Here is a 16,374-nt window from a genome sequence, read left to right on the forward strand (position 1 = left end):
ATTATTATCCCCAATTAATGCAACAATCATGATGCCCAATCACGCACGCCATGCCTCCATGTACAAGGTAACATGCTCATGCAATAAAACGTCCTTGTCCAATTATCAGGCCCACCACCAAAATATCGTAGATTCGTACGAATGAAAATGAAGATTTAGAGATTCTTACTCCCTAGTTGTTTTATTTATTTATTTATTTATTTATTTTTACATTTGAAGTAAACCATGCATCTAATTAATTATGATAATGCCTTTTCTTTTGTACACCTTACGTTATGATTTGAATAAAAAAATTTAAACCTAAAAATAAAATTGTGCTCCAATAAACTATTTATAATTGTTATTAAATTTAATCTAAAATGTTAATATTTAATTTTCTGGACCTCACTCCTGGCATAATTTTGGTTTAAAATTAACTATATAAAAATTATCATTATATAATCTAATTAACTTGATAAATCCAAAAATAACCTGATCAACTGGTAGAAAACTTGATTTGATTTAAAAAAAATCAAGACGCTATTTTTAAAAAAATATTGAGACGTGACATATTAGATTGACTTGACTTTGCGACTTAACCCACCAAACTCGCTACCCAGATCATAGACTCTACTGGATTTAAAAACTTTATTTTGTAAAATTATTTTTTATTTAATAATATGATAACAAAAACAAACACTTATAAAATTAAGCATAAACCAAATGCTAAGATGTTTGTTAGAGACTATGATAACCTCATATTAAGAAAATCAAAACAAATTATGAATACTAATTCAGAATTAGCTAAATGTTAAATGATGAAATTGATAAATAAAAAAATAGCAAGCAAAGAAGGGCATATCAGTTGAAGTAGATTCTTTTTTTTTTATCAATTAAAACCTCTTCCAATTCAATCGGGAAAGCAAAATGAAAGATTGATTTAAAAAAAACACTATTTGATATTGTTATTAAATCGGACCAACAGATCAACTTTGAAACCTCTTGACTCGATTTATTGCTTAGCCCGGGTTTAAAATTAACCCTCATATGAGTTGACTCTACATGGACAGTTGACTTCATGTGTCCAAAGATTATCTGGATAACCGGTAAAAGCATGGTTTGACTATAAAATAAATTTCAAGATGATATTTTTTTTATATAATATTGAAGCAACAACATATTGGATCGACCCCAACTTTGCAGCTTAACTTGTAAAACTCGTGACTTGGATTATAGACTCTATTGGATTTAAAAAGTTTGTTTTAAACTATTTTTTATTTAATAATATAATAAAAAAAATAGACGCTTGTAAAAATTAAATGTCAATTAAATATCGAGATATTTGTTTTAGACTACGATAACGTCATAAAAAAATAAAAATGAATAATATAAAATCAATAAAATATTGAAGGTTAGAAATGAAAGAAAAAAATTTAAAAGGTAGGATAAAAAAAATTAAAAAAAATAAAAACAAAATTAAGGTGTTTCATTATTTATATGAGCAACGTTATCTTCTCTTTTCTTTTCTTTTTGTAAGTGGAGAGAAGAAAGTCAATAACTCTTATATTTTATTGGAATGTGTAATAACACTGCTAGGTCATGAGATCGAAAGCAATAGAGAGAAGCTGATGTAGGCAGTGCTTGTTTTTTTTTTTTTTTGGACCGTGCTTTTAATTTTTGAAAATTTTAATTTTTAAAAAATATATTTATTAGAAGGGGTAATTAGAAATCCTTAACAAGACTAATCTTACTAATTAAAATTACAGTAAGATAACCAAGTAAAAAAAAATTGTTTTTTTTAACACCAAAAAAGACAGGGCATGGTGTTAAGTGAACTGACACTGTCTTGGAAGGGATATTTTATCATTAACTTTTCAGAAGGAGTTGGAATGAATGAACAAACTTTATGGCGATATTAAAGCCATAAGCGTGCCCTTTTTAATTGCTGTTAAACTAATTAAAGCAATTAACTACGTTGTCTCTCTAATTAATTAATTAATTAATTAATTAATTTTGACCATAAAGTAGATTACACACACACACTTGTTGATATCATAAAAGCCTGAAATACATTATAAACAAACAGCCCGTATAAGCTGCCCACCGTAAAAGTTGCAACTTCAGTTTCTCCGGTTAGGAAAAAAAAAAAAAACTTTTTGTTTCATGTGCGATTATATTTCTCAAGGGGCTTTTTTATATTTTACTGATGATATTTTTGGTGTTATTAAATCAATTCAGGAATATTTTAATATTTGATCAAATATAAAAAAAAATATAGACATGTGTGGCGCACTCTCAGGTGTATGATAGGCATTCGTGCTCTTTAGTAGGTTTATATGTTGCCTTCTGATATCTAAAAATATCATTTCATGTGTCTTTAGAAGTGCTATCGCGTTATTTTTCTAGTGGTGTCATATGTATCAGTAATGATGGACCGAATTTTTGCCGATGAGCCTTTTTTTTTCCTTTTTTTTTTCCTTTTTTCCCCTAAAAATTGCATCTTGACCCTCTTTGTTGTTGTCATTTCAACTTTAATCCTTATTTTTTATTTCTAATTTCTATTCTTGATCTTTTTGTAAAAGTTTTATTTGTTTTTATTTTCATCATTCAATCCCAATCAGCAATATTTTTTTAAAAAATTTAATCCTTATTTTTTTAATTTTCTTTGACCTTTTGTTGAATTAATTTTTCTTTTAATTTCACCGTTCAATCGAAATATTATTTGTATTTCTTATTTCAATTTTGATCCTTGTTATTTTGATTTTTTTGGTATTCTTTTGTGAATTTTTTTTTTAATTTTACCCTTCAATCAAAAATAAAATTTATTTTTTTGTCGTTATTTTTTGTTTTGAATTCTTTTGTATAATTGAGATATTTTTTTTTTCAATTTCATCTGTCAACATTTAATTGATTGAGAATTGAGTTTCATGATTTTTTCAATAAGGTATTTATGGTCTAATGACCTGGATAACATGTTTGAAAAGTTAACGCGGGTTAACCTTGTTTTTTTAGATAAGCTTTGTGATTTTCATTATTTTTTTTCTATTGAGTTATCTTAATTTCATAATTTAAGTTGTGGGTTTGAAGGGATAATTCCAGTTGACTCGACCCTAATTACCGAGGCTATAAGTTTATCATTCTAACTCGAGTTGATCAGGGCTAGTCTTTTAGGTCATTTTTTATCTAATTTTTTTTTATCATTCTAACAAAATCATTTTTTTTTATTTTGAAAAAATATTTTTTCTCAGGTTATTGTAATTATTTCTTTTAAATATAGTTCTACTATCATTACCTATTTTTTTAATCACCTAACTAAAATAAAATAAATTTATTCAACTCAATAAAATTTATAACTCGAATAGTAATTTGTTTCGGAAACATATTTATATTACCTAAATAATACTTTTTATGTTTTTTTTAAAAAAACACACCCGCACCGCGGGTCAACAGCTAGTCTTGACATAAATGGCAATGCTAGTTTCCTTCCTTATCAAACAAGTAACAAGACAGATTTCACCGTGTAAGATACTGCTCTCTCATCTCTAAATAAAAATGTCTTAATTAAGCACAAATTCTCAAGAACAAAAAAAAAAAAAAATGCATTAATGATTTTTTCTTATAAAATGTTATTATTATATTCTTACCCCATTCATGTAGTTCACTTCTATTATTGTTTTTTTATATAGAAATGTTTTTATTATTTTCACTTTGACTTCGAAGTAAACATTTAAATTTAAAATGAGACTGTAAAAATGGAGAAAAGAGCATTTATTTAGTAACCAAGTATGTGTATATATATTTTTTATAAACTAAAATTTTGAAAAATGATGAAAAATATAACTAAAATTTTTATAAAGTCTAGGGAATAATTATTAATATTATATTAGTTATTTCATGAATTTATTTTTTAAAAAATAGATATAAGTAAGAGAAAAAAATCCTAAAATAAATATTTTTATGAATATGATGTTTTTATTTAAATAAATTTTAAAAAATAACTAATAGAATGTTAAAATTTTCCCGTAAATTACTACTCCTTGTCCTTTTGTTTTCCATTTAAAAAACAAAAGGCAAAAACAGAGACAGAAAGAGAAAAAATAAAATAAAATAAAAACAGTTAGACTACCCCCAACACCTTTCCTGCAACAACAACCATCACTTCACTTCACACCCTTCAATGCTCTCACACTCACCATCTACATAAATCAGCTAGGGTTTCCTCTGTCATCTCTCTCTCTCTCTCTCTCTCACACACACACATCAACCCCACCTATCTCTCTGCAAACAAGTTCTGTCTATCTTCCACCCCAAAAACATGAAACAAAACCTGCACTATCTCTAACACAATCCCACACATTTCCCTTTCCTTTCATTAAAAATCCTAACTTTATCACCCCCCCCCCCCCCCCCATTTCACTTTCCCTTCAGAAATCCTGAATTTTCCTTCCAAAAACCCAGCCTTTCAGAAAATGGAGACCATAACTCTCCTCCTTTTTCTGTTACTAATCTCTTTACCTCATTCGAAACCAGATCTCTCACCCGACCATTCAGCCCTCCTCAGCCTCCGGTCTGCCGTGCACGGCCGGACACTCCTCTGGAACGTTTCGCTGCAGAGCCCTTGTTCATGGACTGGTGTCAAATGTGAACAAAATCGTGTCACGGTTCTCCGGCTTCCTGGTTTTGCACTCACTGGAGAAATCCCACTTGGAATCTTCTCAAACTTGACACAATTACGCACTTTGAGTCTTAGGCTTAATGCACTTACTGGAAACCTTCCTCAAGATCTTGCTAATTGTAAAAGTCTAAGGAATCTTTATTTACAAGGGAATCTTTTCTCTGGAGAGATTCCTGATTTCCTGTTTAGTTTGAAAGATCTTGTGAGGTTGAACCTTGCTGAGAATAATTTCACCGGTGAGATTTCACCCGGATTTGACAATTTCACGAGGCTGCGGACTTTGTTTTTGGAGGATAATTTGTTAACCGGGTCATTGCCAGATTTGAAGCTGGAGAAGCTAAAGCAGTTTAATGTAAGTAATAATTTGTTAAATGGGTCTATACCTGATACATTTAAAGGTTTTGGACCTAGTTCTTTTGGGGGTACTTCTTTATGTGGGAAGCCTCTTCCTGATTGTAAAGATAGCGGGGGGGCTATTGTGGTGCCTAGTACACCAAATGGTGGTGGACAAGGTAAGAGGAAGAAGTTGTCTGGAGGTGCAATTGCAGGTATTGTGATTGGGTCTATAGTGGGGTTACTGTTGATTGTTATGATTTTGATGTTTTTGTGTAGAAAGAACAGTAGTAATAAGTCAAGATCGATTGACATTGCATCGATTAAACAAGAGATGGAGATTCAAGGGGATAAGCCAATTGTCGAGGCGGAGAATGGTGGAGGGTATGGAAATGGGTATTCTGTGGCCGCGGCGGCGGCGGCTGCAATGGTGGGTAATGGTAAAGGTGGGGACTTGAATAGTGGTGGTGCCAAAAAGTTGGTGTTTTTCGGCAAGGCACCAAGGGTGTTTGATTTAGAAGATTTGTTGAGAGCCTCTGCAGAGGTTTTGGGGAAAGGTACGTTTGGGACGGCGTACAAGGCAGTTTTGGAGATGGGAACTGTGGTGGCTGTGAAGAGGTTGAGGGATGTGACAATTTCTGAGATAGAATTTAGGGAGAAGATCGAGACTGTGGGTGCTATGGATCATGAGAATTTGGTCCCATTGAGAGCTTACTATTATAGCAGAGATGAGAAGCTTCTTGTTTATGATTACATGTCAATGGGAAGCTTGTCTGCACTTTTGCATGGTGAGTATTTCTCAATTTTTGGCTTTGATATTTTTGTTTCTTTTTTGTTGTTTCATATAATGATCTCCCTTTTTGGATTTGCATATTGGTGAATGATTGCTGAGATTTCTATGGTGCGTTGCCTTTGGAGATAATCACTACAGATTATTATTTTTTTGTAGAATTATATTTATCTTTTTTTGTGTGTCTGAAATCGATGGTGATCTTTTTCAACTGAATCCATCTGCCAGGATAATGATGAACTGAGTCAAAAATAGCTAACACTGTTTTCTTCCTAATTGTCTGGAAGGTGCTTAAATTTGCTTGTTTCCTGCGCAAACCAAGTAGGTAATGTTAAATGAGTAGAAGTCAACATGTTTTGTCATTTCTTGTTTGAAATTTACTTCCAGTCAATAATAGATGATCTCAATTATTCTCTTCAGTAGAAGTTATCTAGCTATACGATCCCTGTGATCTAGTTTTTCATGATGATTGAGTTGTCATGTTTCCAAGCAATAATTTTGTGGTTTGTAACCTTCTTATATTTTGTTGGTGAACAATCTGGACATGCTTTGGTTTGATTAAGAATGGGAAACGATCAACAAAATATATATATATATATATATATATATATATATTGACTATCAATCTATTAACCTAGAGAGGTGTATGTGTTCTGCTTCATCTAGCGTTTCCCATCATTTCTTCTGATACATTTTACCACAGGAAACAAGGGAGCTGGTAGGGCTCCATTGAACTGGGAAATCAGGTCTGGCATTGCCCTTGCAGCTGCCCGTGGCATTGAATACCTGCACTCTCAAGGTCCCAACGTATCCCACGGAAACATCAAGTCATCTAATATCCTTCTTACTCAATCATATGATGCCCGGGTATCTGATTTTGGGCTTGCCCACCTTGTTGGTCCTCCCTCTACTCCTAACCGAGTTGCTGGTTACCGAGCACCTGAGGTAACTGACCCTCGCAAGGTTTCCCAGAAGGCTGATGTATATAGCTTTGGTGTGTTGCTGTTGGAGCTGCTTACCGGGAAGGCCCCCGCCCATGCCCTTTTGAATGAGGAGGGCGTGGACCTTCCCAGATGGGTTCAGTCTATAGTTCGAGAGGAATGGACTTCAGAGGTGTTTGATCTTGAGCTCCTCAGATACCAGAATGTTGAGGAAGAGATGGTTCAGCTCTTGCAGCTTGGAATAGATTGTGCCGCCCAATACCCTGACAACCGCCCATCAATGTCCGCAGTAACAAGGAGGATCGAGGAGCTATGTCGGTCTAGCCTGCGGGAACATCACGGCCCACAGCCTGAACCAAGCAATGATGCAGATGATAACTCATCTCGATGAGCTGGCAACATCAAACCATGTATTGTAGAAGGATCTTCCTTGCTTTGTTTATGCCCATAATTATCATTTTTATTCTGGTGTTTGATTATATGTTTGATCGGGTCATCTTTCATTAGGAGCCAACTGTCATGTTCTTTTTTTTTTATCTTGCCCCTCATCCCCATTGTACTAATTTTTCCTCCTTTTTTCCATAAATACTGAGGTGGATATCTGTTCTATTTCCTCTTGATGGGTGGATGGTGGTGGTGGTGGTTGTAATTATTATTCTTGCTTTTACCTTTTCTTTTACTTTTGATGCAGCTTTTTTATCTGTTTAGATCGAGATGTTTTGGTTACTTCAAAAGGGTTTTCTAATGTTTCTTCAGGTGACTCTCATCTCTCTCACTCTTAGACGGAGCTTGCTTTTTATGCTACCCTAATTCTTTGGTAATGTAAACCCCCCTTCGCCAAGGCCCTCATCTGAAAAATATTTTAAACTAACTGTTAACACATGGTGGACCAACTCTTGGATATAAATAGAGGAGGGTCAGCTGTAAAAAGCAGAGCAGTCTAATATTGTGGTCCTATAATGAGATGGGATATTGTTGAACTTTATAGGCATCCAAGGCCTAAGAAATCCTTATCAACAAGATTATCAGAGAAAATGAGCAGTGAGAAAAACAAAAGAAGAAGAAGAAGAAGAGTGGTAGATGGATAGACCTTCCATTTTCTAAAATGGGATTTGTTTGTCTCGTTGCCTTGTGCTGTGCTGTCCTATTCTTCGTCTTTCTTCAGAAACTGCCCTATGGTGTCTTCGAGTAAGATGAATACAAAAAACTGACACATAATACAAAAAAACCGAACGCTCCTCCAAGTAGAATGAATCGAACATTCACTGCTAGATGAACTATCTGGAAGGCTTGTTTTTGCTTTTTAAAAGTGTTTTTTAAAAAATTTATATTTTTTTTATAATTTTTTTTGTTTTAAATTAATATTTTTTTGGTGTTTTTAGGTTATTTTGATATGTTGATATCAAAAATAATTTTTTAAAATAAAAAATATTATTTTAATGCATTTCCAAGTAAAAATCACTTAATTCCATAATTTTTTTTTTATCTATGTTTAGAATACATAGATTTATTTTGGTATGCACGTGCTGATCAAAATATTGTGTATATAAAACCAAAAAATGGATCTTCTAAAATTTTGTTGACTCCATGACTTCATTTCATTGATCTTTGTCATTGATGTTATATGTTAAGTCAAACTAAAATAATTTGCGCTTGATTAGTGTCTTTATATAAAAAGAATAAATAAAAATATATTTAGTTAAAAAGATATAAATATAAATATAAAATAAATTACTGTATTTTTAAAATAAAAAATATATGAAACATCTTCTGCTCTCATTGATTCTTTTCTTTTTCTTTTTTTATTTTGGGACGGTAATCAAATACTACTCTAAAGGATTGCTACTCTAGAGGATTGATACGTAATGAGGTTATTTTATTTTATTTTTAAAAATAAATTCAAGATTTAGAGTTTTTTTTTTTTTAAAAAAATCTTAAATACATCATAATGTGGAAGGATATATTTTTTAAAATTATTAGAAACAAGAATTTAAACTCGATTCATATATTAATTAATAAAAAAAATAATCTTAATAATTGAATAGAGGGGGGGGAAAGGCATCGGCTTGGTGGGTGATATTTGACATTCAGGTTCAAATTTGAAGTCACAACAACGCTTTTGATTGGAGATTCAGGTTCAAATTTCTTAGTGATTAGAGTGTGTATTTGGAAACTGAAAAGGGCTATCCAAATTTCATTGGGCCTCCTGTTTTTTGAAAAGAAAAAAAAGTCATAAAGGCAACAAGTACGAAAATAGACATTAACACTCAAACTTTTTTTTTTTTTTTTTTTGGTATCATTAGGGTTTTATTCTTGTTTTCAATTTGAAAACAGAAACTAAAATAAAATAAAATTATTGTTTTGGATTTTTTGTTGGAGAAAAATAAATAATAAGCAACCACTATCACAAATTTTAAAGAGTAGCTTGTTACCCATCTAGGTGGTGGCCCAGTGGTAAGAGCTTGGGATCAAGAGATTTGCTCCCTCTGTGGTCTCAGGTTCGAGCCTTGTGGTTGCTCATATGATGGTCACTGGAGGCTTACATGGTCGTTAACTTCAGGGCTCGTGGAATTAGTCGAGGTGGGCGCAAGCTGACCCGAACACCTACGTTAAACTAAAAAAAAAAAAGAGTAGCTTGTTTAGTTTTGAAATATTTTGACAACCAATTACAGATTGTTTCACATTTGTTAATACAAAAATAAAAAAAATGAAATTAATACTAAAGTACCCTTGAGCAAACAAGCGAAGCAATTGAAAAAAAAAACTTATAGTTTTTACCTAACCTGGTATTATTGGTTAATTCGAGAAATTTAGGATTTGAAGTTTAATTTGAATTGAGTTTCTAGTTGAATTGAACTAAATATTGACCGAGCAAAACATGATCGATCCGGCAAAGTTTTTAATAATTTTATTGACTCAACTAAACCTTGTCGGATCAACATATAGAAAAAATAATAATAAGAAGTAACATCATATGTTGCATTTTAATATTAATTGTTGATTCAATGTTTTTTTTTAATTAATCTTTTAGATTATATCTGACAATAATAAATAATTAAATAAAAAACCGACACCCCACATTTATCATCAAGAGAGCTAATATGAGACTAAAAGGATAAATTAACACCACGAAGCATCTGCTCTTTTGTTTGAGATTAAACAAATTTAAAAAAAAAAAAACCTTCAACTCTTATAGGTTTTGTTATTTCACAAAGTTAATCATTTGTAAATATTGACCTTCTAAAAAAATCATCGTTCAATATCCAATATTCAAGTCCATTTTTTAGATGCATAATATATATATATATATATATATATATATATATTAGCATATATATATCAAAATATATTAGCTATAAAAAATAAAAATAAAAAATCGTACCTTGTCATGTTGTCCGATGCAACTTGGCATTCGTTTTCTTTTCCTTGAGAAAGCAACCTCACTTTGGCTCTTCCCGAGGCTGTAGTTAACTAGTGTGGTAACTGGAGAGGAAAAACAAACATTTTATCCTTCTTGGGCTTAGTTTTCTTGGCTTCTACACTGCATTAAATTATGTTATTATAGAGTTTTAAAATGCGCTTAATTTACCTGAAAACTGTTCTTACAGACAGGTTTTTCTTGGGTAAAGAAACCCTTTAGAACACGAATCTTGGCCGTTTCAAGTGGTTTGCAGGAAGAAAGACACAGCATTGCATTTACAGTGGCAGCCATGGCGTTTCTGGCAGAGCCCACCAGTTTAATGTCTGATATTTCTTGCTACGTAGCCATCATGTCAGTATGCAAACTCTAAGACAACTGATTTCAACATCCTATGACCTCTGTCTCAGCCATTAATTAAATATCAGCATCATTTTGTCACATCAAAAGAAAATTCCGGTGTCTTTCCCGTCAAAAGAAAACCACAGAGTCAAACTGGCATCATGATTTACAAATGAGTGGGCAGAGTTATCTGTGATTACACCTCGACAGTAAAGAAGAAGGGTTCAGTGAGGTTTCAGACGGAGATAATGCTCGAAAAAATTCATGATACTCAAACTATGATTACTATGACTTACAATAATAGTGTAATAGAGATAGATGCAGGGAAGAAAAAAAGAAAAAATCATATTCAATCATACTAAAAAAATTTAAAAATCTCTCGTAGTGTTTATATCTATCTTTCTTATAATTATAACAAAAACTAAATAATATAAAGATATCATAGTTTTTATATCTATCTTTCTCATAATTATAACAAAAATTAAATGGTATGGAAAAATTATTGTAGATCAAGAAACCTTTTATTATGAATTGTAATAGTAGTTTTATTTTCAACTTTTCATTTTTTCACGAGATGTTTCTTTGACCTTCTCTTTCTTCTCTAGTGAATGGGTGTCATCAGTATCATTAAGAAGGCACGTGTGACACTTCCCGATGACCAAATCTAGTCATTCGCCATCTCACTGGATGAGCAGTCGTGCCCTCTTCCACATGGTGCAGCACGTGTAGACAGATAATAGTTGGATTGTCGTCGGTGATCGATTATTTGCGTTTTTTCTTTCTTTGCTCTCTCTCGACAAATAAAGTGCATAATTGTTCTATTTGTTTGTTGTTTGTCAAATCAGGCTTGATAACCATGTCAAACTTGCGCGTCTAAGTTAAAAAATTTATTTTTTTCAAAAGCATGATTGGATTGCAAAAACAAACACTACCTCATTCAAGCAAGATTTTTCATTCATATGCAATAGAACTTAACTGCAAACTCTTTTTTGTTGTGCAACTTATTTTATAAATTTGTTATATTCGAAGAGGAAAGAACGAAAAAAATTGTTGAGTTCTAAAAGTGTGTTTGGTATTGCAGTAGCTGTTGTGGTTGTGGTTTGAAAAAAATTGTTTTATAAAAAGTACTTTTAGTTGAGGTTGGTTTGAAAAAATAGATGTTTGATTAAAATTGTGGTTGAAATTGAGGTAAGTAATTTAAAGTGTTTGGTTAAAAATGCTTTTGAAATTGAGGTTATAAAATAATTTTAAAAAATATATATTAATATTGATGGTTTTTAATTTAAATATTGTAGATTTAACTATTGTTATTACATCATGAAATAAATAATACTTTATATAAAATATTTTTTATTGTTCCATTAAAATATCTACAATTCCATCACGTATGAAACATATCCGACAAGGACTACAGTTTTTTTTGGTTTCTTAAGCGCGCAATAACATCAGGTAAAATATAATCAGGAACAAAATTGGGATTGCGATCAAATTCTGCAAATGTTACGTCATCAAGCGATCTCTATCTAATTTATGTAGTGTCATTGAATAATGTTAAACACTAGTTTTTCGAATAAAACACAATTAAAAAATAAAAAATAATTTTTATTTTACTGGGTCGGACCTGGTTCAATGTATTTTAAGCTTTGAACCGGAACCGGTCCGACCGGAACAGTATAACTGGCTACACTGTTCACGTGAACAGTGTAGCCAAGCTGCACTGTTCATGCTAATTAATTAGCATGAACAGTGTAACATGCATGCAGTATCGAACAAGGTATGTATGCTACACTGTTCATGCTAATTAATTAGCATGAACAACGCGTAAGAACCATTGTTTACTGTTGAAACAAAAGCAGCTGGGAGCTGCTTCGTGAGAGTTGTGGTTGAAACGCTGAAAAATATGGGACCCATGAACAGTAAAATTCATTTTTTTGTGTAACCAAACATCTCGCAGCTGTGTTTTGTTTAAAACGCAGCCGCAGCTACGTAAACAAACACAGTCTAAATGATTTATTTCAAGTTTTTAAAAATAAACTTTCTTTTTTTTATGCACTGTGGATAAAAATATTAATTTTATGTTTTCATCCAAGTGTTAGACAATGTTTTGAAAGGTTCATGATTTTTTAAATCCGAGATGTTGTTGCATGATCTAATTGTCAAAGTTTGTTATAAGGTTGTATTTTTTCAATGTGGGATAAAAAAACCTTTTTAGTTTAAATACTTCAACTTAATAAGATAAGATAATATCTTTTCAATGTGGGATAAAAAAACCTTTTGAAATAATCTTTTAGCTTATATCCACATGAATTGTTTTTTAATTTTTTTCATATGAAATATTAAAACCTCAAATATATATTTTTTAATTTTCCCCGGTTGACCCACGCAAGGCTAGGCCCGAAAAAATGTTAGACCCACAACTGGGTCTAACAACCATGTTTGGGTCTGGCATGGTTGTCAGATCCAAGTATCATAAGTCTGGCATGACTGCAAGACTCACGACGCTTGGGTTTGGCATAGCTGCTAGGCCCAAGTATCTTGGGTTTGGAAAAGAGTTGAGTGGAGAATTAAAAATTAACACACTTTGTAAGGTTTAATAACACTATTAAAACATTCTTTATACTTATAATATTTTTTTTTACATTTAAAAAAAATCAATATTGACGCGCTGTGGAGCGCAGGTCAATATACTAGTTAGTAGTTATTTCTTTGACAAGTAAAACCTCTCTATAAATCACCCTTGCATAATAACTCTTCCATATTTTATGCCTAGGGTTTATGTACCTTCTTTCACCTTCAACAAATAAAAAGGAAGGCGTACTATTTTTTTTATATAAAAAAAGATATTTAACTATTGCAAACGTGTTTTTATTTTTTAAGAAATATATGAATTGGATCATAAACTTGTCTGGGTCGAATAAAATAATTTTAATTCAATTAGATGAAAAAATAGGAAACGAAAATAAATCAATCCACAACTTATTAAATACAGAAGAACAAAACAAGGTAAAAAAGGACATAAAAAACAGGTCTTGGTCAACTCGAGTTAGCATGATAAACTTGTAATCCGAACAATCAGGGCCGAGCCAACTTGGGATATCCCGCCAAACCCGCAGCCTAAATCATGAGATTTGAATAACCCGATAAAAAATAAAGAAGATTATAAAGCCAGTTTTTTTAGAAAAAAATGTGTTAACTTTTCAAACTCATAACCCGAGTCATTAGACCCGAAACACCTAATTTGGAGAAACCGTGAAGTTTAATTCTCAATCAATCAAATATTAAAGGATGAAATTGAAAAAAAGAGTACAATTATACAAAAGGATTAAAAAAACAATTTAAAAAATGAGGATTAAAATTGAAATTATTTTTTTATTGAAGAGTGAAATTGAAAAGAAAAATCAATATAGAAAAAAAAGGATAAATGTTTTTCAAAAGAATGAGGATCAAAATTGACATAAAAATTTAAAACAATGTTTTGATTGGATGGTGAAATTGAAAAGAATAATAACTTTTACAAAAGGACCAAGAAAAAAATTAAAAATCAAAACAATAAGGACCGAATTGAAAAACATAATACCATCAATTTGAATTGAAGGATGAAATTGAAAACTAATAAAACTTATACAAAAGAAATAAGGAAAAAAAATAGAAATCAAAAGAATGAGAACTAAATTGGAGAATATAATATTTAGTAAATTAAAAATGAATGATGAAATCGAAAACAAATAAAACTTCCATAAAAGAGTCAAGACCAAAAATTAGAGATTAAAAGAATAAGGATTCAAGTTGAAATATCAATAACAAATAGGGTCAAGCTGTAATTTTTAGGAAGGAGAGAGAAAAGAAGAAAAAAAAGAGAGAAAGGTCTACCAACAACAAGTCGAACCACCATTGAAGACACATATCACACCAACAGGAAGGGGACATGTCGGCTCTTCTAATGACACGATAGAAGGGCATTTTTAGATGCTAGGAGGCGTCACACGCGCCACCCAAAGAGCACGAGTGCCTCCCACACACTTTAGGTTCAATACACATGCGCCCACCTTTTTTGTTTTTTTAGCCAAATATGAAATTGTCCCTAAGCTGACTTGATAAATACCAAAAACCATTGTGAAATCCAAGTTTTAATTTTTTTTATAGGTATTTTGATAATTTCATTATGCATTTTAATTATTTTTTATATTTGATTAAACACCAAATTACCCCTCAACTTAAATTATAATTACAAAAAAAACTATCGTGAAAACAAAACAAATACCTTTTCACGCCAGATTTAATTTTTTTTGCTTCCAATGATATTTTGGTTGTTTTACTATGCAATTAATATGAGAAAAGATGTATTTTTTCCTGGTCAATTTAGAAATGAAAAATGAACCATGTGAAAAGATTTCATTGCCATTTGAAGTTAGTGTAAAGTTTCTTTTAATGGAGAGCCAAAATCACCTACACTATTCCAATGAAAAGTGTTCATGGGTCTGGAGCTAGAATGTTTTTTCTAAGAGTTTTAGGTTCTTTTAAGTTTTTTATTTGAAAATCAAGATGGATTTTTAGAGACTAAATTCACATTTCGGGTCAATCAGATAAATTTATTATAGGATTAAGTGTGTGTGTTACAAAATAAGGTATTAATGCTATCGTAAAAATGTATTTAAAATAAAAATGTGTTAAGACTCAATCTTAACAAAGATATTTTAATGAGAAAAAAAATTGAGAAGTAGAACAAGAAGACCATTGCTTTACATTCGATCTTCTTTTTAAACAAAGAGACATGAAAAGACTAGATGTATATTGGTTGTTGTAGGAAGTAGTAGTTTATCTACAACTCTAATTTTTTGAATAATTTTATACGGACCAAAATAACATGGATTTAGCTTCATATTCCTCCTCAAGACCACAATTGTTTGCTTATATGGTTGCAGCTTTAAGAACACTCAATTTCCTACCACAAATTCTTTTTGTCTTTCCTTTATCATCCGTCTCCTACCACAAATTCTTTTTGTCTTTCCTTTATCATCCGTTTGTTTCATTGTGTTTCTTTCCATATCTAATTATTTTTGCAAGTTGTGATTCATTTCTTCTCTTTTCTATAATAACTCCCTAATAACAATCATGATCACCTTTTCTGATAATACAATTTTAGTAGTTGGAGGTGGATAGTCATACACAGCCTGAAAAAAACTCATTTTGATGTTGAAATGATAACTAGAATTATACCATCATTGTACTAAAGCCAACCATAAACATCATTGTTTAGGATTATATTAATATACATCTTAAGTACATTTCTAGTCGTTGATTCACCTTTTCTGATTATCGGTCTAATTAAGGATGATAAGCTGAACTCATAAACAATTTCATTCAATTTAGTCTTAATAATTCTTTTTAGAATAAACTAAAACACCTTGTCTCTGGAAGTCACAATAGATGCAAGTAATCTATGGAGCTTATCAAAGTGATTCAACAACATCTCAGCTATTGTTTTTGCGGCGCAAGGATGTGTCAATGCAGTGAAATGACTATACTTGAAAAATCTATACACAATAACCAATATAGTATATATACCATGATTTTGGAAATCCTTCCACAAACTCCATTGTAATATCGCTCAAAACTCCACTTGGTACCAGTAATGGGTGTAAAAGTCTAAGATAGGCCACCCTCTCCATTTTAGCTTGTTTACATATAGCACACTTCTACACCATTTGTTTCACCATTTTCTTCATTAAATGCCAATAAAACACAGTCTTTAATCTCCTGTAAGAGTTTTGTATCCCAGCATGGCCCCTTGTACAAGAATCACGGGTTGTTTTAACTACCTTTTCTCTCATCAAATCATTAAAACACATCTTATCTGCTGTCAAATCTGGTACAAGAGCATCGAACAAACTCCTCC

General features: G+C 31.5%; 1 protein-coding gene across 1 annotated transcript; it reads left to right on the forward strand.

The window, feature by feature from the left end:
* The first annotated feature begins 4,125 nt into the window (after window positions 1–4,125).
* Window positions 4,126–7,332, forward strand: LOC7474836 (probable inactive receptor kinase At1g48480). The gene is made up of 2 exons (XM_002322086.4): window positions 4,126–5,775; window positions 6,481–7,332. Exons 1-2 carry the CDS (start codon window positions 4,449–4,451, stop codon window positions 7,107–7,109), a joined length of 1,956 nt encoding a protein of 651 aa, XP_002322122.4. The 5' UTR covers window positions 4,126–4,448; the 3' UTR covers window positions 7,110–7,332.
* The last annotated feature ends 9,042 nt before the right edge of the window (window positions 7,333–16,374 follow it).

This window comes from Populus trichocarpa, chromosome 15, assembly GCF_000002775.5.
Source record: "Populus trichocarpa isolate Nisqually-1 chromosome 15, P.trichocarpa_v4.1, whole genome shotgun sequence".
NCBI lineage: Eukaryota > Viridiplantae > Streptophyta > Magnoliopsida > Malpighiales > Salicaceae > Populus > Populus trichocarpa.